At 22.4% G+C, this 18100-nt stretch overlaps 3 protein-coding genes across 4 annotated transcripts; 1 reads left to right on the plus strand and 2 right to left on the minus strand.

Annotated features, from left to right (window-relative positions):
• Positions 1 to 5544: 5544 nt before the first annotated feature.
• LOC127286018 (60S ribosomal protein L36) lies at positions 5545 to 7184 on the minus strand. 2 transcript variants are annotated; one of them, XM_051312295.1, is made up of 4 exons: positions 7073 to 7184; positions 6742 to 6868; positions 6256 to 6390; positions 5545 to 5694 (listed from the first exon to the last, which is right to left on the minus strand). In XM_051312295.1, exons 2-4 carry the CDS (start codon positions 6865 to 6867, stop codon positions 5608 to 5610), a joined length of 348 nt encoding a protein of 115 aa, XP_051168252.1. In that variant the 5' UTR covers position 6868; positions 7073 to 7184; the 3' UTR covers positions 5545 to 5607. The 2 variants fall into 2 exon arrangements, with proteins under 2 accessions (XP_051168252.1, XP_051168251.1); XM_051312294.1 differs by having other exon boundaries at positions 7003 to 7128.
• A 1055-nt stretch (positions 7185 to 8239) lies between these two features.
• On the minus strand, positions 8240 to 11921 carry LOC127286020 (tRNA modification GTPase GTPBP3, mitochondrial). The gene is made up of 4 exons (XM_051312298.1): positions 11774 to 11921; positions 11005 to 11178; positions 8585 to 9560; positions 8240 to 8497 (listed from the first exon to the last, which is right to left on the minus strand). The coding sequence occupies exons 1-4, from the start codon at positions 11919 to 11921 to the stop codon at positions 8257 to 8259; spliced, it is 1539 nt and encodes a 512-aa protein (XP_051168255.1). The 3' UTR covers positions 8240 to 8256.
• Positions 11922 to 11932: 11 nt separating this feature from the next.
• On the plus strand, positions 11933 to 17932 carry LOC127286019 (histone H4 transcription factor). Its single transcript, XM_051312297.1, has 6 exons — positions 11933 to 12141; positions 12592 to 13136; positions 14606 to 14939; positions 15109 to 15424; positions 16546 to 16858; positions 17120 to 17932. The coding sequence occupies exons 2-6, from the start codon at positions 12654 to 12656 to the stop codon at positions 17354 to 17356; spliced, it is 1683 nt and encodes a 560-aa protein (XP_051168254.1). The 5' UTR covers positions 11933 to 12141; positions 12592 to 12653; the 3' UTR covers positions 17357 to 17932.
• The last annotated feature ends 168 nt before the right edge of the window (positions 17933 to 18100 follow it).

Raw genomic sequence — 18100 nt, forward strand, 5'->3', positions numbered from 1 at the left:
ACTTAGTGCACATATTTCAATGAGTACTAAAATAACTAAAAAAAACATAAATATATTTTATATAGGTATATAATAATACATTACAATTACATCCAAAATTTTGAGGGAAAGTATTCGAAAGAAATTAATATACATTTTTTTAAATAAAAAATGATCGTTTTCTACCTATTGGAATAATTTAAAGACTTTTTCATTTAATGTTTTTTATCACCGACATAGTACTGATTCGGTGTGAATGACAGTGTACTGCCAGTACTGGTTTTAATATTTTTTTACCTCCGACATAGTACTGATTCGGTGTATTAGTCAGTACACTGCCAGTACTGAAAGTCAATACCGACAGCCAGTATTGGATCAGTACCATGCCGGTGTTTAATTACGGCGAGCTACGGATATTTCTACTTGGGTATATGTGACAAGTAAAAGATTTGAAATATTCGAGAACGAAAAAAAGAAGGACGACAGAGGAAAAATAGAAGTATATGTAAAGGCCGGTTTTTAAGTGTAAAAAAAAATGTGACGATTTTACATACCACGAATGCAAGTGTCGAGACTTAATGTATACGTCGTATGAGAAACGAAAATGTTGGAAACTATGATAATTCATAAAGTTTTTTTTTTTTTTTTTTGGTCGCGAGATGAAATCCTGGAATATTTACAGGAAATTTAATACGACGTGTTGATAGACAGAGACAAATATTTTTTAATTTTGTCCACATACCATTCTCTGACAAAACTTCCAGGAATATTCAATTTTTACACTCTTTTTTTTAAGTATTTATATAATATTTTCACGTCTTTTTACGAGACAGAAATACTTTAAGAGCGCATAAATAATTGTCTTCATTTCAACATTTTTAAAACAAATCCACTTTATGAAATTATCTAATAATTATCTATAGGGACAGGAATTTTATGCCTTACACAAAATAACTCTAGAAAGTAAAAAAAGGTTTATTTTCAAATATTAAACATATTCTAGGAACATTTTTTCATCTATAATTCGCTATAGAGCAAAAAACGTTAACTTTAGTTAAAAGAAAAAAAGAAAATTGTGTCTTTCACCCGAAAAAAATTTAATTTAATTTTCATTTGTTTGGGTGAATTTTTTTTCAAAAATTCATTATAACAATCAAAGCGTTAAAAAAAATATTTAAAATGTTGAAAATTTTTTTTTTATTTAGCTAATTATTTAAGAAAAAAAATAAGATAGAGTAAATTGTACTTAAAAGGTTTCTTCCATCCCTCACAAAAAAATATGGGTTCAAATGAAAATTTTTTTTTTTACAAAGAATTATAATCAAATAGAACTATAAATTACCCAAGTTTGAGCACGATTGGAGAAAATTTTATTTTTTTCACTTTAATCACTTCACCTAAAATCTCTCACATATATTTTCAAAAAATTCTAATGAAATTCTTTTTTAAAAAAATCAATTATTTTACATCCTTGTAATTACATATCTTTAAAAGTTAAATTATTTTAAAAATTGTTATTTTACAATAAAATAATTCTGAAATAAATTCTTTGAAAATTGAATTCTTTTTTGGAAATTTTTAATCTAAAATTGTCAAAACTTTTAATTTGCAATTATTTCAAAATTGATTTATTTATAAGATAAAATAAATTTATTTTTTTATTCTCCACTTTTTAAGTTTTACAATGTATTATCCCCCTATCAATTTTCCCTTTTTTTAACAATTTAATTATTTATAATAATTGAATTATTTATATTAAATTAATTCAATTTATATTAAATCCAAATAATTATATTATTTATACCTACACCTTTAAAATTTTTTTTCTTTGCAAATTTTATCATTTTCAAAAATCTAAATTAAATTTTTTTTAGAAATATGTATAAAATTTTGCATGCATTCAAATATTAAAATTCTCAAGTAAAATTCAACTGAAATTTTATTGCTGTAAAAAAAATGAACTCACGAAGAAAAATGGAAAAACGAATAAAGTAATTTTTACTACTTTAAAAGTATAATACCTGAACTGTCCGCAGTTTCTAAGCATTTCTGTCAATTTTTACCCCAGAAATAGTAAAATTTAACCTCCCTGAAGTTGGCTTCGACGCTAAGCGCCAAAAATTGTTTTTCGCAGAATCAAAAATATCAAAACATTTTTTAAAAAGATTTTTGGTCCACACAATGCCTTGAGAAGTATTTTTCAAGGTATTATTTGAATTGAAAAATTAAAAAAAAAATAATTTGAAATTTTTGATTATGCGAAAAACAATTTTTGGCGCTGAGCGTCGAAGCCGACTTCAGGGAGATAAAATTTACTCCGAAAATAGTAAAATTTACTCCTGAAATAGTAAAAATTATTACGGAAATAGTAAATTTTACTATTTCTGGAGTAAAAATTGACAGAAATGCACAGAAACTGCGGACAGTTCCGGTTTTACTTTTAAAGTATTAATTGTAACTTTATTCATTTTTCTCCGTGCTGCTATAATTTACTAAAAAAATTTTTTTAATTAAAAACAACCGCCAATTTATTTATTTTTAATAAATTTAATAAAATTCTTCGAAAATTAAATTATTAAAAAAAAACATTTTTAATTAAATATGCTTCGAATCCAGAAATACAATTTTTTATAAATAAAATACTTTAATAATATTTAAAAAAAATACTTGAATATTATATCGCATTATGCTTACATTGGATTATGCTGCTTATAGAAACCTAAATTATGATTTTTAATTTTTTTTGTAAATTGCAAATATTTTTGTTAATTAATACTCTTTAATACAGATCTTAAAATTACAAAACATTTTTTAAATTTATGATTCTATATTCAACCATAAAGTTCCTGTCTCTAATTATCTACAATAATCTTAAAATTCATTTACTTTGTCCGCAAATAGACCACCCGCTATATGGGATATTCGACGGTGGAGAAAAGTAACGTTTATTCCATTGATTGTCTAAGGTGCGCCACGTTTTCCTATTGGTTTATTATCTCTCGAAATTTTAAATAAATGCATCTTATATTTTTCGCTTTTTGACTACTTATTTTACATTCATAATTTAATAAAATATTGTCAATTATATTATAATATATAAAATATATAATTAATGAATTTTAATTTCGTGAGCTTTAAAATGTTAATAATAACCTTTTTGGAAAAAAAATAATGTAATATTTTTTTTTTTTAATTTTGTAGTAAAAAAAAATTACGTATGTAATTATTATATTTATTAAAAAAAAAGATATCTCTAACCTTAGCCTGCAATCGATGTATCATATTTTTCGGACTATGAGATCTGTCGGTAGCACACGCGATTTAAAAAATTTCGAACACTTTGAAAACCACGTTTAAATAATAATGAAACTTTTTTTCTTTTCTAATAAAAACTAATTTTCATGATTTTTTTCAATTACGAGATATGAATTTTTCAAAATTTTAATAATTTTTTATTTTTTGACTTCCCTAAAAAAATTTATTAATTTTAAAAGTTTTTTGTTTTTAAACTGGGTGTTTATTTATGTGAATTTTTCCAAAATTCGATGCAAAAAAAATCTAGATAATTAATTTAATAGTTTTTTTTTGCAAATTTAAAAATTAAAATTTTATTTTTAAAATTGTTTAAAACTTTTGCATATTTTACCCAAAGAACTCAAAAAACACAAATTTTAAGACTATTCTATGGTTTTCGACATAAAAATAAAATTTGCAGTTGTATAAAAGTATAAAAGTATAAAAAAATACCGAAAATAGGTATGTATTAAAAAAAAAAAATTCAAAATTTTGAAAATTTAAAAAAATTCTGAATATATTTAAAATATTGTTTCCCCATAGCGTAACCAGGTTTAAAATTTTTGTCAAAGTAGTTTTTTTTAAAATTTTACCCCCTAAAGATAAAGTCTTAAAATCCTTCAAAAGAATCATCAGCTTTCTAAAATTTTAAAAAGTTAGTAAATTTAATAAAAGTCTTATTTTAAAAAAAAGTATTTTTAATCTTATTTTCTTGACAGAAAAATACGAGTCAATTTAATTAAAAATAAAAATTTCAATTTTTTCAGAATAAAATTCCAGTGATGAGGGCCTATAAGATACCTTAAAAATATACTATCTAAAATTATTGTATTACTACATACATATAATACAAACGAAACGAATATCCCGCCTGTAGTTTTTATTTTGCAAAATACGTAATTGAAGAAAATGGTAAAAGCACACGGCTTGTATTTAATTTTGAATGGGTGCTGAAAACACGAAACAGCTGCTATAAATCTCACAGTGAATATATACGGGCGGTTTTGATGAATCTTCGATTGAATGTAATATATGTGCATTTATCCATTTCCATAAATGCGCATATAAATAAACAAAAAAGAGAAGAAAAAAAATTGTTTACTTCATAAATGAAACTAGTTTTATCGAGTTAATCAAATTTCAGATTTATTTTTTAACCATTTTTATTAAAAATTTTTTTCATCAAAAAAATATTATAGGAAAAAAATTTAATTTTAATCCTAGGATAAGTGTACCAATTACGGCGCGTTTATAAAAAATAACTATTATTACTATTATATTTAATATAACTGTTGCACAATGATTAAAAAAAATTATTTTAATCATTTTTTGATACAATTACTTATAAAGATGCACATTTAAACAATTATTAATTTAATTATTTGAGATCAAATTTTTTTCCGAACCGCAATTGAAACACCAAAACTGATACAAACGCGCCACAATAGAAAATTACGGTATTAATTTTAATTTCTCATATTTGTTTAAATAATCGATTTTCATAAAGTTAAAATTTTTACCTCCCTGAAGTTGGCTTCGACGCTCAGCGCCGAAAATTGTTTTTCGCAGAATCAAAAATTTCAAATTATTTTTTTTTTAATTTTTCAATTCAAATAATACCTTGAAAAATACTTTTCAAGGCATTGTGTGGACCAAAAACCTTTTTAAAAAATGTTTTGATATTTTTGATTCTGCGAAAAACAATTTTCGGCCCTCAGCGTCGAAGCCAACTTCAGGGAGGTAAATTTTTTTTAATATCCAAATAACATAAGCTTTTAGTTTAATAAGTCTTAAATTGAGTTTATACAATAGAAATGTCGAATTTTTTATTTCAAAGGTTTTTTGACTCGAATCACGCCGCAATTAGTGCATTTACCCTATATAAAAAGAAATTATGGAAAAAAAGTTAAAAATAATTTTATTTTCTAAATTTGTTCTTTCTCATTTTAAAATTGAATTTTTATATTATTTCGAAATAAAGTAAATCAATTTTAACAGATTGAATTTCATATAAAAAAAAAGAAACATGTAATGTGAAATAAAATAATTTTTGAAACTAAGTATAAATTTTGAAACTTTTGTTTGAAAATTCTTTTTTCTACACTCGAAACAAATTTTAAAATGTTTTAAAATCTGAAAATTAATTTTTCCATTCTATTTGGAATTTAAAATAAAAAATATTTTCATTTACTAAAAAGAAAAAATAGATTCTTTTTTTATTATTATTATTATTAAAAAGGTTTAAATTATTTTCATCATTAAAAAGTATCATTGAAAATTTTGTCACAGATGTTTATTGACTTAAAAAGGAATTTTCTTACAAATATAAAACTGCTAATGATGAGCAGCAGCTTTTCTCATTTGAACAAGGATGTTTCCTAGTTCTTCACGCTTCCTTTTAGCACGAATGTGAGTTCCCAACTGAGAAAAAATATCACAAATTTTAGTATACTTTTTTTTATTAAGCAAAATATTATTTTTAAATTTATTATTTATCAATTCTTGTTCAATTGCAAGCATTGTATTTATAAATTAAAAAGAAGAAAAAAACACATTATAAAATGTATTAGAATAAAAAAAAAACGAATTACTGAATTTTACTATTCCGGTGGTAACTCAAACATTCAGCATTAATATATATTTTTTAAATTTTAATGGAAGCAATGTTATAAAAAAAAAAAAATTTTCTCAACACGATACTGAAGTTCACAATAAACGACTAGAAAATAAATTTGTTTTAAGACGAAAAATTATTTTAAAAAAATGTTTTTTTGATAATTTGTTAATCAATACAAAAAATATCTTTGACATGAAAATTGAAAGAATTTTTCATTCAAAAAAAAAAAAAAATATTTAGAAATTGTTCATCATAAACGTGAACTTTAGCAACGATTTTAAGTATTAAACAGAAAATATAGTTTCAAAATTTTTCAAATATTAATAGTAATTTTTTTTTTCTATAGAAAATATAATGCAACTTACCCTTCTCTTGAGGAATTTAAGAGCTCTTTTATCCTTGGAAACTTTTAACAATTCCATTGCGCGTTTTTCATAAGGAGCATGTCCAGTAACTTCACGAATTAAATCGCGAACGAATTTACTGTGTTTTGTTTGACGCTGCAAAATAAGAAAATAAAAATAATTTTGTGAGGAAATTGATATTTCAATATTTTCATTGTATCATTGAGAGTTACGACAGTATTTTTTAAATGATTTTTCTCAATTTTCCACTTGAATGAAAACCTAACAATTTTTAACGAAGCTGAAGTACGCAACGTTTAACGTTTTTACCACAAGTATATAATTTACTATACATTAAAATTTCTCCAAATAAATAGTTAATTTCAATTCATTGTCTATGATTTGTATTCATTAGTATAAAAAGAAAGCAACAGAAATTATATACATATATGAAAATTAAGACACCAATTTTTAGGTTATGTTTCAAAATTATTACAATAAACTCACCCCCTTTAGTCTGGCTGGACGAATTGCAACAGTCTTCTTCTTCTCGGATTTGTTTTTGGCAACGCGAATTTTCGTCGTTTTGTGACCTCTATTCAGGCCAACGGCCAATTCATACCTGGGTGCCATCCTGCGAGAAAAACAAACGCACAGATTAGAGGTTATGTTAACTTGTCTCACGCAAATTTATATTGCTGAACTTGAAACAAATACGTTTAAAAAAGAAATATTTATAAAACAATTAATAATTATTTATACACTAACGATTATTGATATTTTTATTTATCAAATTTTGCGGATTTTTATTAATTTTTCAGATTATTTTGACACTAACCTTCACTCTACGAAAACACGCTGAAAGAAAGAAAAAAAAGAGGGGATGCGCGTTGACTCAACTCGATTCTCTCTGAAATCGATTAATCGATTCTTTCTATATTCGATTTTGGTGGGAAATTTAAATTTTCATTTTTAATTATATACTTAAATGTTTAAGAATAATTTTTTAATTATTATTAAACTATAATATTATATAGTATTATAGTATATTTTTGTAAATTCTTATAGGAAAATAAAATTAATAAATAGATATTTTACTATTATAATTATTTATTACAGTTGGATTATTATTATTATTAGTTTATTATTATAAATGTTTATTGAATGAAAAGAAAATGAATTTTTTAAAATAAAGAAAATGTTAGCAAATTTGAGACTAATCGATTTTCTAGTATCGATATTGCGCCGCGAATTTTTGAAATGCTGTTAGTAAAATTTTAAATGTGTTTCAAATAAAATTTCTGGATATTAATAGATAGTAATTATTATTGTTATTATAAAAATAAATTGTAAATAATAATTATAAAAAAATAAATTATAAAAATCTCTTGTATTATTTTTAGAAAAAAAAAGAAAAATTTTTTTTGATTGAAAATCAATACTAATCGATTCTCAGGCATCGATATTGTTTACAGTGCCATCTATAATTCAAAATTTGGTGCGAATTTTTTTAAATACATTTAATAAAATTTAAAATTCATTTCAAATATAAAATTGTTTTATTATAATAGTAAATTAGACCAAAAAGAGTTTCATGATTGTTTTCGAATTTTTTTATCAAGTCGTTTACAAAATCAGAATTTTTCAAAATTTCAGATTTTTAAATTTTTTTGTTTTTTAATTAAAAATACATCAATTTAATTTTTTTTTATTTTGTTTGAAAAAAAAAAATTTTGGAAAATTTTATGCAAAAAATGACTTTCAAGTTTTGTAGAAAGAAGTTTTTTTTTTAATTTTTCAAAAAAAATCGAAAAAATAAAAAAAAAATTTAAATAAAACTTTAATCTTTAAATTGTAAAATATCTAGTAAATTATTATTTATCGGTTATTTTTTAGAGCAAATTTATTATTATTATTATTATTATTAATTATTATTATTATTATCATTATTGTTTTATATTATTATAAAAATAAATATTGTGTATAATAATTAAAAAGACATGAATTACAAAAGGATCTTTTTTATTTTCCAATGCAAAAATCTTTAAATATAATGTCTAAAATTTGTTCATTACTAACGTGACCAGTTACTTTTCCAAGTTCTTTCATTGCTTGACGAATCTCCTCAGTGGCAATAACAATGTCATGATTATCATTCGACATTAATTTGAAATAATTTTTTAAACAATTCAAACAATTTGTCAAATGAATCCTATGTCTTGTTTGACTAATTGTTGGATTTTCCCTCGATGGATTTCCGCATCTGTAATAAATAAAATTAATTTAAAAATTTTTTAATAATAATTTAATTAATTTTTTTAATTAAAAAAAAAAAAAAAGAAACACATACATTTTCACAAAGCATTTTGTCATTGCGTCAAGTAAATTTGAAAATCCCTCTTTTTTCACACACGAAATTCCAATAATATTATTTTCATGTAAAGTTTTCAGAAAAAAATTCTTCATTTTACTATCAATTAAATCGAGTTTATTCATAACAATTATGTAATTTTTTACTTCTCTCTCATTATTTATAAGATCATTTAATTCTAAATTTTTCATATAGTCGTGAATATAATTGACAATGGATTTTTGACTTTTGACAAATTCCACGGCATCGACAACTAAAATAATAAAATCGGCATTAATTGCATAAACTCTCGCTCTTCGAATTCCTTCTTGTTCAATAAAATCCTTGGAATTATTTGCAAGTCCTGCTGTGTCAGCCAAAAGTACTGGATAACCTGATATATTTGATGTTAATTCAACAATGTCACGTGTTGTTCCAGCGACGGATGTGACAATTGCAGCATCACGTCGTACAAGACTATTTAGTAGACTACTTTTCCCAACATTTGGTTTACCTAAAATTACCGTTTTCACACCGCTACGTAAAATCTCACCCCTTCTACCATCGGTAAGATAATTTTCCAATTTTTCCACGAGTTCTCGTAAATTATCATTACAATTAACGAGTACATCGCTCTCAATATTTTCCTCTTCGCTAAAATCAATGTACGCCTCGAGATGAGCAATATTTTTCATAAGCGTGTGCCGCCAATTTTCGTACAATTCACGATGAACACCACTCGCCTGTAAGAGTGCCTGTTTACGTTGTTGTTCAGTTTCGGCGTGAATTAAATCGGCCAGACCCTCAATTTCCGTTAAATCCAATTTATTATTGTAAAACGAACGTCTCGTGAATTCACCGGGTTCGGCGGGACGAAATCCAAGTTTTGCGAGTGCCGTCATTAGAGATGATAAAATTGCTGAACCGCCATGAACTTGAAATTCAACTGTATCTTCGCCAGTAAAGGATTTGGGACCTAAAAAATTAATATTTTTGAAAACTCCATAGTTTTTTTTTACACTATTTTTATTATAATAATAATAATAATTAAATTTATTTCTCTCTTGTGTACTTTTACAAAGTTTTACAATTTTTTTCCCCCCTCAAGCTTAAAAAATATATACAGTAACATAAATAATCAGAATTTAAAAAACTAAAGTATAGAATATAAAATTATAGAAAAAGAAGACAAAACATACAACAATCACTATTTTTATTATTTTATTTACTTATTAATTTACGATTTATTATAATATTTATTTTATATAAAAGAAAAGTCGACCAAATTTAATTTAAAAATAAATCATTTTCTTATTCGAGGGAACATTTGAAAAAAAAAGAATCGAGAACAAAAAAAACACAAGAATTTTAGACAAAAAAATTTCAGAAAATAAAAAAGTCAAAAAATTAAAAAAAAAATTAAATATTTTAAAAATTTCCAAAAAAAGAAAAATTACAAAATTTGTAAAATAAAAAATAAATATTAGGAATAATAAAGAATTTATCAGAGAAAATATTTGTAAAATATCAAAATTTTAAAAAACAAAATGAAAATCGAAAATTTAAGGAAAATTGAGAAAAATCATTGAAAAATACTGTCGTAAATGAAAAGAAAAAAAATTTATGTGCCTGAAGTTCTGAACGCTCAAATGAACGAAATAATTTTTTTCATCAATTAATTTATTAATTAAAAAATATTATACATCAATGAAAAATTAAATAAGTGCATTAAACATTTAATAAATTATTTATTTTTTTGCATATGAAAAGCTATATTTTGTAATTAATTTTAAACAATGAAAAAAACTCTAGTATTTTACAAAAATTTTCTTTTAAAAAAGAATCGTACGTAAAATCTAAAATTTTAAAAAAAGCAAAATTTGTTGAAAAAAATAAAAAATATCGTCAAATAAAAATGAATAAATAACAGAAATTCCAAAAAAAAGAAGATTTGAAAAACAATCAAAAATTCTAGAATTAAAAAAAAAACAAAAATTTTAAGAAACACAATGTTGAAGAAAACAAAAATCGAAAGAAAATTTGAGAAATTACTCAAAAAAAGAATTAGAGGGAAAAAATAGATTTAATAAAAAAAATTTATTAAACGCAATGAAAATTGAAATTGAAGAACATTAAAAAAAAAAAACTTGTAAAAGAATATTTAACAAAAGTAAAAATTGAAAAAAAATTTTAGAATTTCGAATAAATAGAAAATTTTATATGAAAAAAATAATTTTAAAAATGAAAGTTTCCCTGTTACTTAGGCACACTTCATTTTTTTGCGTTCTTTTTAATACATCAATTTAAATTAAATTATGAAAATTAAAAGATAAATAGAAAATCGAAATTAATCATTAAAAAAAAAAAAAATGAAAAAATAATAAAAATTGAAATACAAAAATTTTGTTAACACAAATTACCTGGAAACCACAAGCATAATCCTTTATCTATAATTTCCCCAGTTTCAGGATCGTGTATTTTTCGAAGAAAAGTAGTTTTTGATTTTGGATTTGACAAATTTGTCATTTTTTGTAAAGCTTTTAAAGCTTCGAAACCAGACACTCGGACCACGGCTACTCCACATTTTCCTTGCCCTACAAAATATTTATAAATAAAAAATGAAAAATTCATATTATTTTTCATATTTATTTGAAATTAATTCATAATAAATTAATTCTAATAAACACAATCTTGTCAATAAATTAAAAAACATAAATTCGCGGGAAAAATTAATTTTTAGTTCATAATTATTTTATTATAAAAACATTGATTTTATTCTTATTTGAAATAATATAGAATTGTTTTTCTTTTATTAACATTATTATTATAAACAATTTACCTACTTCAATTTAAAAAAAAAAAATTTACAAAAAACATACATTTTTAGGTTAGAATCGAAATATTTGGTTATGTAGTAATAATTTACATATATATATAATTCTAGAAACGAAACTATTAGTTACTAATTTTATCAATAAGAATTTTTTTAAAAAAATTTGTTGAAGCTGTCAAAAAAAAAATGTTTACGTTATACAGCAGACGAAATCGAGAACAATAACATTAGGCAATCTTTGTGATTATGAACAGCAAATTTGTAAGAACGTTACGATTAACAATACATATTTTGAAAAAAAAAATCATTAAATGACAATTAACAATATGTAATTTTCGTGTAAAAATATACATTACCTGATGACAATGCGTAAATAGTTGAACTTCCTTGTTCACTGTTTATTGTCAAAGAACCGCCAAAAAATTTCCATTGTCGCAAATGCTTTGAACTCAAGCAACTTCGCAGCAATGAATTACTCTTGAGAGTTGTGTGAAATAGTGTCATATTTTTGTTTTTAGTAATTTTTGTAAAAAATAAGGACAGTGCATTATTTTTTAATTTACATTCTATATGTAGTAAAATTCAAGCACTTTTGTGATCACCGTGAATAACGTAAACATTAAAATTTGACGAAGCAAAATACCTCTTGCGTCTTTCAATCATTTGACGGACGAGAAACATTTGGAGGAAAGAATTCTATAGCGATTCATTTCATTAAAAAAAGGCAAGTTTTTACATGTGTTCTATTAGGTTAAATTTTTTTTTAAACTTTATTAAGTATACGTAAATTAAGAAATAACATTTTTTTACTCAATTTTGAAACTTGAGATTTTATAACCTCAAAAAAAAAAATCCAATTTATGAAATTTGTCTCGGAATTTAGTTTTTAAATTGTTTTTCTCTATTTTACTTGAATTTTTTTTAATTCGCAGACTAAAAAAAACGTTATTAACAAAATTTCAAAGTATTATTCATTTACAATTTAAATATTGTTTAATTTTTTCTAAAAATAATTTTTCTGTATCACTTTTGATTCCAAAATATTTAAAATGTTAATATCTAAATATTCCTTGCAAAAAAAAAACTAAAAAATTTTATTGTAATTATAACTTTTAATTTTAATAATATACAAAAAAAAATAATATATATTATAATTTTCACATGTTTCAAAAAGATATATTCTCGTTTTCAAGAGAGAGGAAAAAAATTTTCATCTAAAGAAAATTTTGTTGCAAAATGTGTGAAATGATGAAGAAAATGATTAAAACAAAAGAATTACGTGAAAGATGTAGCGATTGGGTCGATTCACAAGTTATGTTGATTACATCGGAAGAAGATCCTTTATCGATTTTAAATTTAGACGAAACTGAAGATACTGTCTCAAATTCTGAATTTGATTCTGTTTCACAATGTGGAGCAAAAAGACGTAGATTGGGAAAAAAATTAAAAGACGAACAATTAGATATATTGTGTGAATGGAAAAATTGTTCATTTAATTCGTCATCGCCGAAAAGTTTTCTCGATCATATGAGTGGACATATTCCTGAATTGGAAATAAAAATGTTGGATAACGGCACGGGAACATATATATGTGGCTGGAAAAATTGTCCTTATGAAACACCATTGACAACGGAAATAACATGGCACGTTTATTATCATTCATATCATGGAAAATTAAAATCAATTGGCAATAATTTTAAGCAGAGAAATAAATTGCCGGTAAGTGGTTGTTTTTATAAACATATATTTTTATTTTTATTTAAATATATTTTATATTGAATTTCGCTTTTTAAAAATATTAAAAGATAATTTAAATTTTTTTTTATTGATTAAAGATATTTTCAATTTATTTGAGAATGAATAATTAAAAATAAATTGTAAAATTATTTGATTTAATATGTAATTAAAAGAAAAATGACGAAGCTGAAGTACGCAACGTTTATGATAAACGATTTTTAAAGAAATACTTTTTTTAAAATGAAAAATTCTATAAATTTTGGCCTAAAAAATATTTTTTTCTAATTTGTTGATTAATGAAAACTACAAAAAATATTTTTTAGGCAAAAAATTATAGAATTTTTTCATTTTAAAAAATGTTTATATCGTTTATATCTAAAATTTTAAAACAAGCAAAATTTGTTGAAAAAAATAAAACACATCGTCAAATAAAAATGAATAAATAACAGAAATTCAAAAAAAAGAAGATTTAAAAAACAATCAAAAATTCTAGAATTCAAAAAAAAAAAAAATTTTAAGAAACACAATGTTGAAGAAAACAAAAATTGAAAGAAAATTTGAGAAATTACTCAAAAAAAGAATTAGAGCGAAAAATAGATTTAATAAAAAAAATTTATTAAACGCAATGAAAATTGAAGTTGAAGAACATTAAACAAAAACTTGAAGAAAAAAAGTTAACAAAATAAAAATTGAATAAAAATTTTAGAAATTCGAATAAATAGAAAATTTTATATGGAAAAAATAATTTTAAAAATGAAAGTTTTCCTGTTACTAAACGATTTTTAAAGAAATAATTTTTTAAAATGAAAAATTCTATAATTTTTTGCCTAAAAAATATTTTTTTCTAATTTGTTGATTAATGAAAACTACAAGAAATATTTTTTAGGCGAAAAATTATAATAAATTATTATTATTAAATTATAATTATATTAATTATTTCATTTTAAAAAATTATTTCTTTAAAAATTGTTTATCATAATTGTTGCGTACTTCAGCTTCGTGAAAAATGTTTATATTCTTATAAATATTTTATTAATTTATTTTTAAGTTAGACTTTTTGAAAAGAAATATGAGTTCAATTGTTGAAAATTGTGCTAATTCAAATATTCTTTTAAAAAAATTATTCAACTCAACAATATTCCGTGAATTGTTCTTATAACATTTTTGTAAATTAGTTTAAAATAAAATTGTACATATTTCTCGATTCTATTTTAATAATTTTGACAAGAAAATATTAATTTCCATGAATCTGACTTTAAAAAAAAGAAGATAAAATATTTTGAAACATTTTACTAAATTCAAGCTGGAAATTTTGCCGAAGAATTAATTTTTTCTCTAAAAAAAAAAAAACAAGAAACTAATTTATTTATTTAATTATTAATAGTCATAGTTTGTTGGGTGAAAATTTTGTTTGATTATTTTACAATTGATTTTTCATTTTCTTTTTTCAGCAATGTATTCGTGAAACTGACTGGTCAAATATGGAATTACCACCGACATTAATTTGCCAATGGAATAATTGCCTCGAGACTTTTAATAAATATCAAACATTTCTAGATCACGTTACAATTCATATAGAAAAATATCCCCGTGGTAACAATGTGGATGGTGGCATTCAATGTAAATGGTCTGGTTGTAAAAATGTATTTCCAAGTATTCACAAATTAAAAGATCACATAAGAAGTCACACAAAAGAGAAAACAATCGCATGTCCCGATTGTGGTTTAATGCTTTCAACAAACTCAAAATTTCGTGAACATTGTGATCGACAAATTTCAGTTGAAAGTAAGTAAGACAATTGAAATTTAATTATAAATTTCGAAGATTAAAGAAAAATTGATAAATTGAAGAAAAAAAAAATGAATAAAATTTTGTTTGCTTTTTCAAAACATGTTAAAGAAAAAATGATTTATTTTATAAATTTTTATTGATTTGTACGTATTTTTTTTTCTAGCGCAAGGATTTTTGTGTTCAGTTTGCAATAAATTTTATCCAACTGCAAAAATTCTAAACGAACACGAGAGGCAACATATTTATTCGATTAAATGTAATTTATGTGATATGATTTGTAAATCGTCGGCTACACTAGCTAAACATATTCGTTATAGGCATTTGGAAGAAAGAGCGTTCGCTTGTCAATTATGCAAACACAGTGCAAAAACGCAACAAGACTTGGATTATCATATGTCAGTGCATACAAAGGGACCAATGTTTCATTGTCAAGCAGAAGGCTGTATGTATCAATGTAAAAATGCATACGTACTTGATAGGTAATTTTATTTCTTACATATTATTTAAATAAAAATTCAAATTGATTTTTTCACTTGCTTATTAGAAAAAACAAAAATAATTTACTTTTAATGTCTCTAAAATTTTGAACGTTTAAATGAACGAAAATTTTTTTTTTCCCTTTCGATATTTTCTAAAATTATTGTATTCTAATAAGAAATAAAAAGAAATTCAACATTTATTAAGTAAATAATTCATTTTTTAATATGTAAATTAATATTTTGTAATAAAATTCAAATTTACAAAAAGTAACAAACAAAAATTTTGTTCATTTGAACGTTCAAAACTATAGGGATATTACTTTTTTAAAAATTCACAAATTTATTAACAATTAAAAATGATTTATTTAAAAATTTTAATTTTCACAAATTTTAAACCATTAATTCTTCAATTTTCTAATAAATTTCAGACCATTAAAATATAAAAAAAAGTATAAAAAAGATTGAATCAAGTTTAAAATTTTTGTAAAAGGAAGTAGTATTTTTGAAAATTTTTAAAAAATTGATAGATACAAATAGTTTTAAAAACAAAATTTTTAATCTTTAAATTGCACAAAATATATTTTGTAATTTTTCTAGAATTTTTTGCATCGAATTTTCGAAAAGTTCACGTAAAAACACATAATTTAAAGACAAAATTTTTAAATTGACCCATATTTAAGAAAGTAAAGAGCATTTAAAAATAAAAATCATTAAAATTTGTAAAAAAAAAAAAATTAATAAATAAATGAATATCTTAAATAAAAAATTTAATATAATATTTTTCATCATTTATTATCTTAAAACAATTTTTTATTCAAATAAAGTGCTTCAAAAATAGTAAACATTAAAATGTTCACTCGGGGATTTTTTTCTAAATATAAAAACATATTTTGTAGAAAATTACTGATTAATTTCAAAATATTTCAATTTTTAGGAAAAATAAAAATTAAAAAGTGGTAAAAATATTTTTTATCACATTTTATTTTATGACCATTGAATTACTTGTAAAAAAATGACTATAAAAATAATTTTGTTGAATTTTTAAAATAATTTCTTAATATAGTTGAAAATTCGGATGTATTCTTTCACTAAAAAATATAAAAATTATTTTTTTTTTACAGGCATATGGAAAAAACACATTGCCAAGATATAAGATGGTATTGTTGTCATGAATGTCCTGTAAAATATCAAAAAAGTTATCGTCTCACGAAACATTTAATGGATGTACATCATATCTCGTTGAATATTGGACACAAGCGTTTTCAATATCAAAGATGTGACGACGGATGTTATCGTGTGCAAACGGCGAGATTTGAATTTTACGAAGAAAACGAAACCAATTCCACATCGGATAAAGTGATGAAACCAAATATTAACATTACAGATAAGAATTACACATTAAAAATCACACAAGCCTCGGATATTTGTGTTGAAGTGAGTTATTAATTTTTTTACTTAAATTTAATAAAAATAATATTTGAAAATCAAGTCAAATTAAATAATTAATTTTGTAAACTATTAATTATATTTACTTAAAAATTTAAATTATTATTAACTGAAATTTTCTTTTTAATTCAATTTAAATTAATGCATAATTTTATGCGAATTTTACTTTTAAAATTAATTGAATTAAAATTAAAACTTAAATTATTGTTTGAAAAAAATGTCAAGAATTTAAAAAAATATTTTGTTTAGGTGATAGAAGCGCAAGATAATTTACGAGAAGAAGATATGGAAATTGAGGGCGCATTGGAAATTGACGAAGGAGATGTTTCTCCTGAATTGGGAAAGTCAATGCCAATTATTTCGAATATTCTTATTTCAATTGACGAAATGGATGCAGATGGAAATATAATTCGAAGTAAATTAGTTGAGACACAAGAAACAAGCGTTCTACCACCATCGGAAGAACCTCCAATTATATTAACTTAAATCTTTAATAGTTAATTTTGTTCTACACGATAAGATTATTATTAATTAATTTTTTTTAGTTATTATTTGACTCTCACTTATTCTAACTTTGTTGTACAAAATTTATTCACTATAGTTGTACATTCTTAAAATTTAGATTTATATACTAGACATAATTAAAATTAACATGTTTAAAAAATTGATGAAATACTCAATTTATGATACTGAAAACTTTTTTTTTATCTATTTTTAGTGATTATTATAATTACCTACTTTGTATAATTATTTAGATTTTAATTTTCATTGACAAAATTGCAGTATTTGTAAAATATTTTTTTTTGAAAATAGAAATTAAATTTATTGTAAATTGTAAATTTAATTAAAAATCAGTTAATTAAATTAACGTAGTGATACAATTTACAATTATTAATTTTTTTCAACTTTTTGGTTGATTTAGAACGTAAATTTTATTTGTCATTTTTTTCTCGTTCAAAATCATCATTATGAAAACAGAAATTTTGTTAAGTATCTCCATCTTCATAATGTTTTTCAGATTATAAATGGTTAGTTTAAATAAAACTGTAAATACGAATAAAATGTTTTTTGTTTTATTTTACCAATTTAATGAAAATTAATAAAAATTAAAAAAATTATTAAAAGCTTCTTTATAATTTTGAACTACAATTTTTTTGAAAAATACTTTTTTAATTTATTAAATTTAAGTTTATCTATGTACATATTAAACTATTTAACTTAAGATATTAT

The sequence above is a fragment of the Leptopilina boulardi genome, unplaced genomic scaffold (assembly GCF_019393585.1).
Source record: "Leptopilina boulardi isolate dan_hultmark-lab unplaced genomic scaffold, ZJU_Lbou_2.1 LbouV2_342, whole genome shotgun sequence".
In the NCBI taxonomy this organism is placed as follows: domain Eukaryota; kingdom Metazoa; phylum Arthropoda; class Insecta; order Hymenoptera; family Figitidae; genus Leptopilina; species Leptopilina boulardi.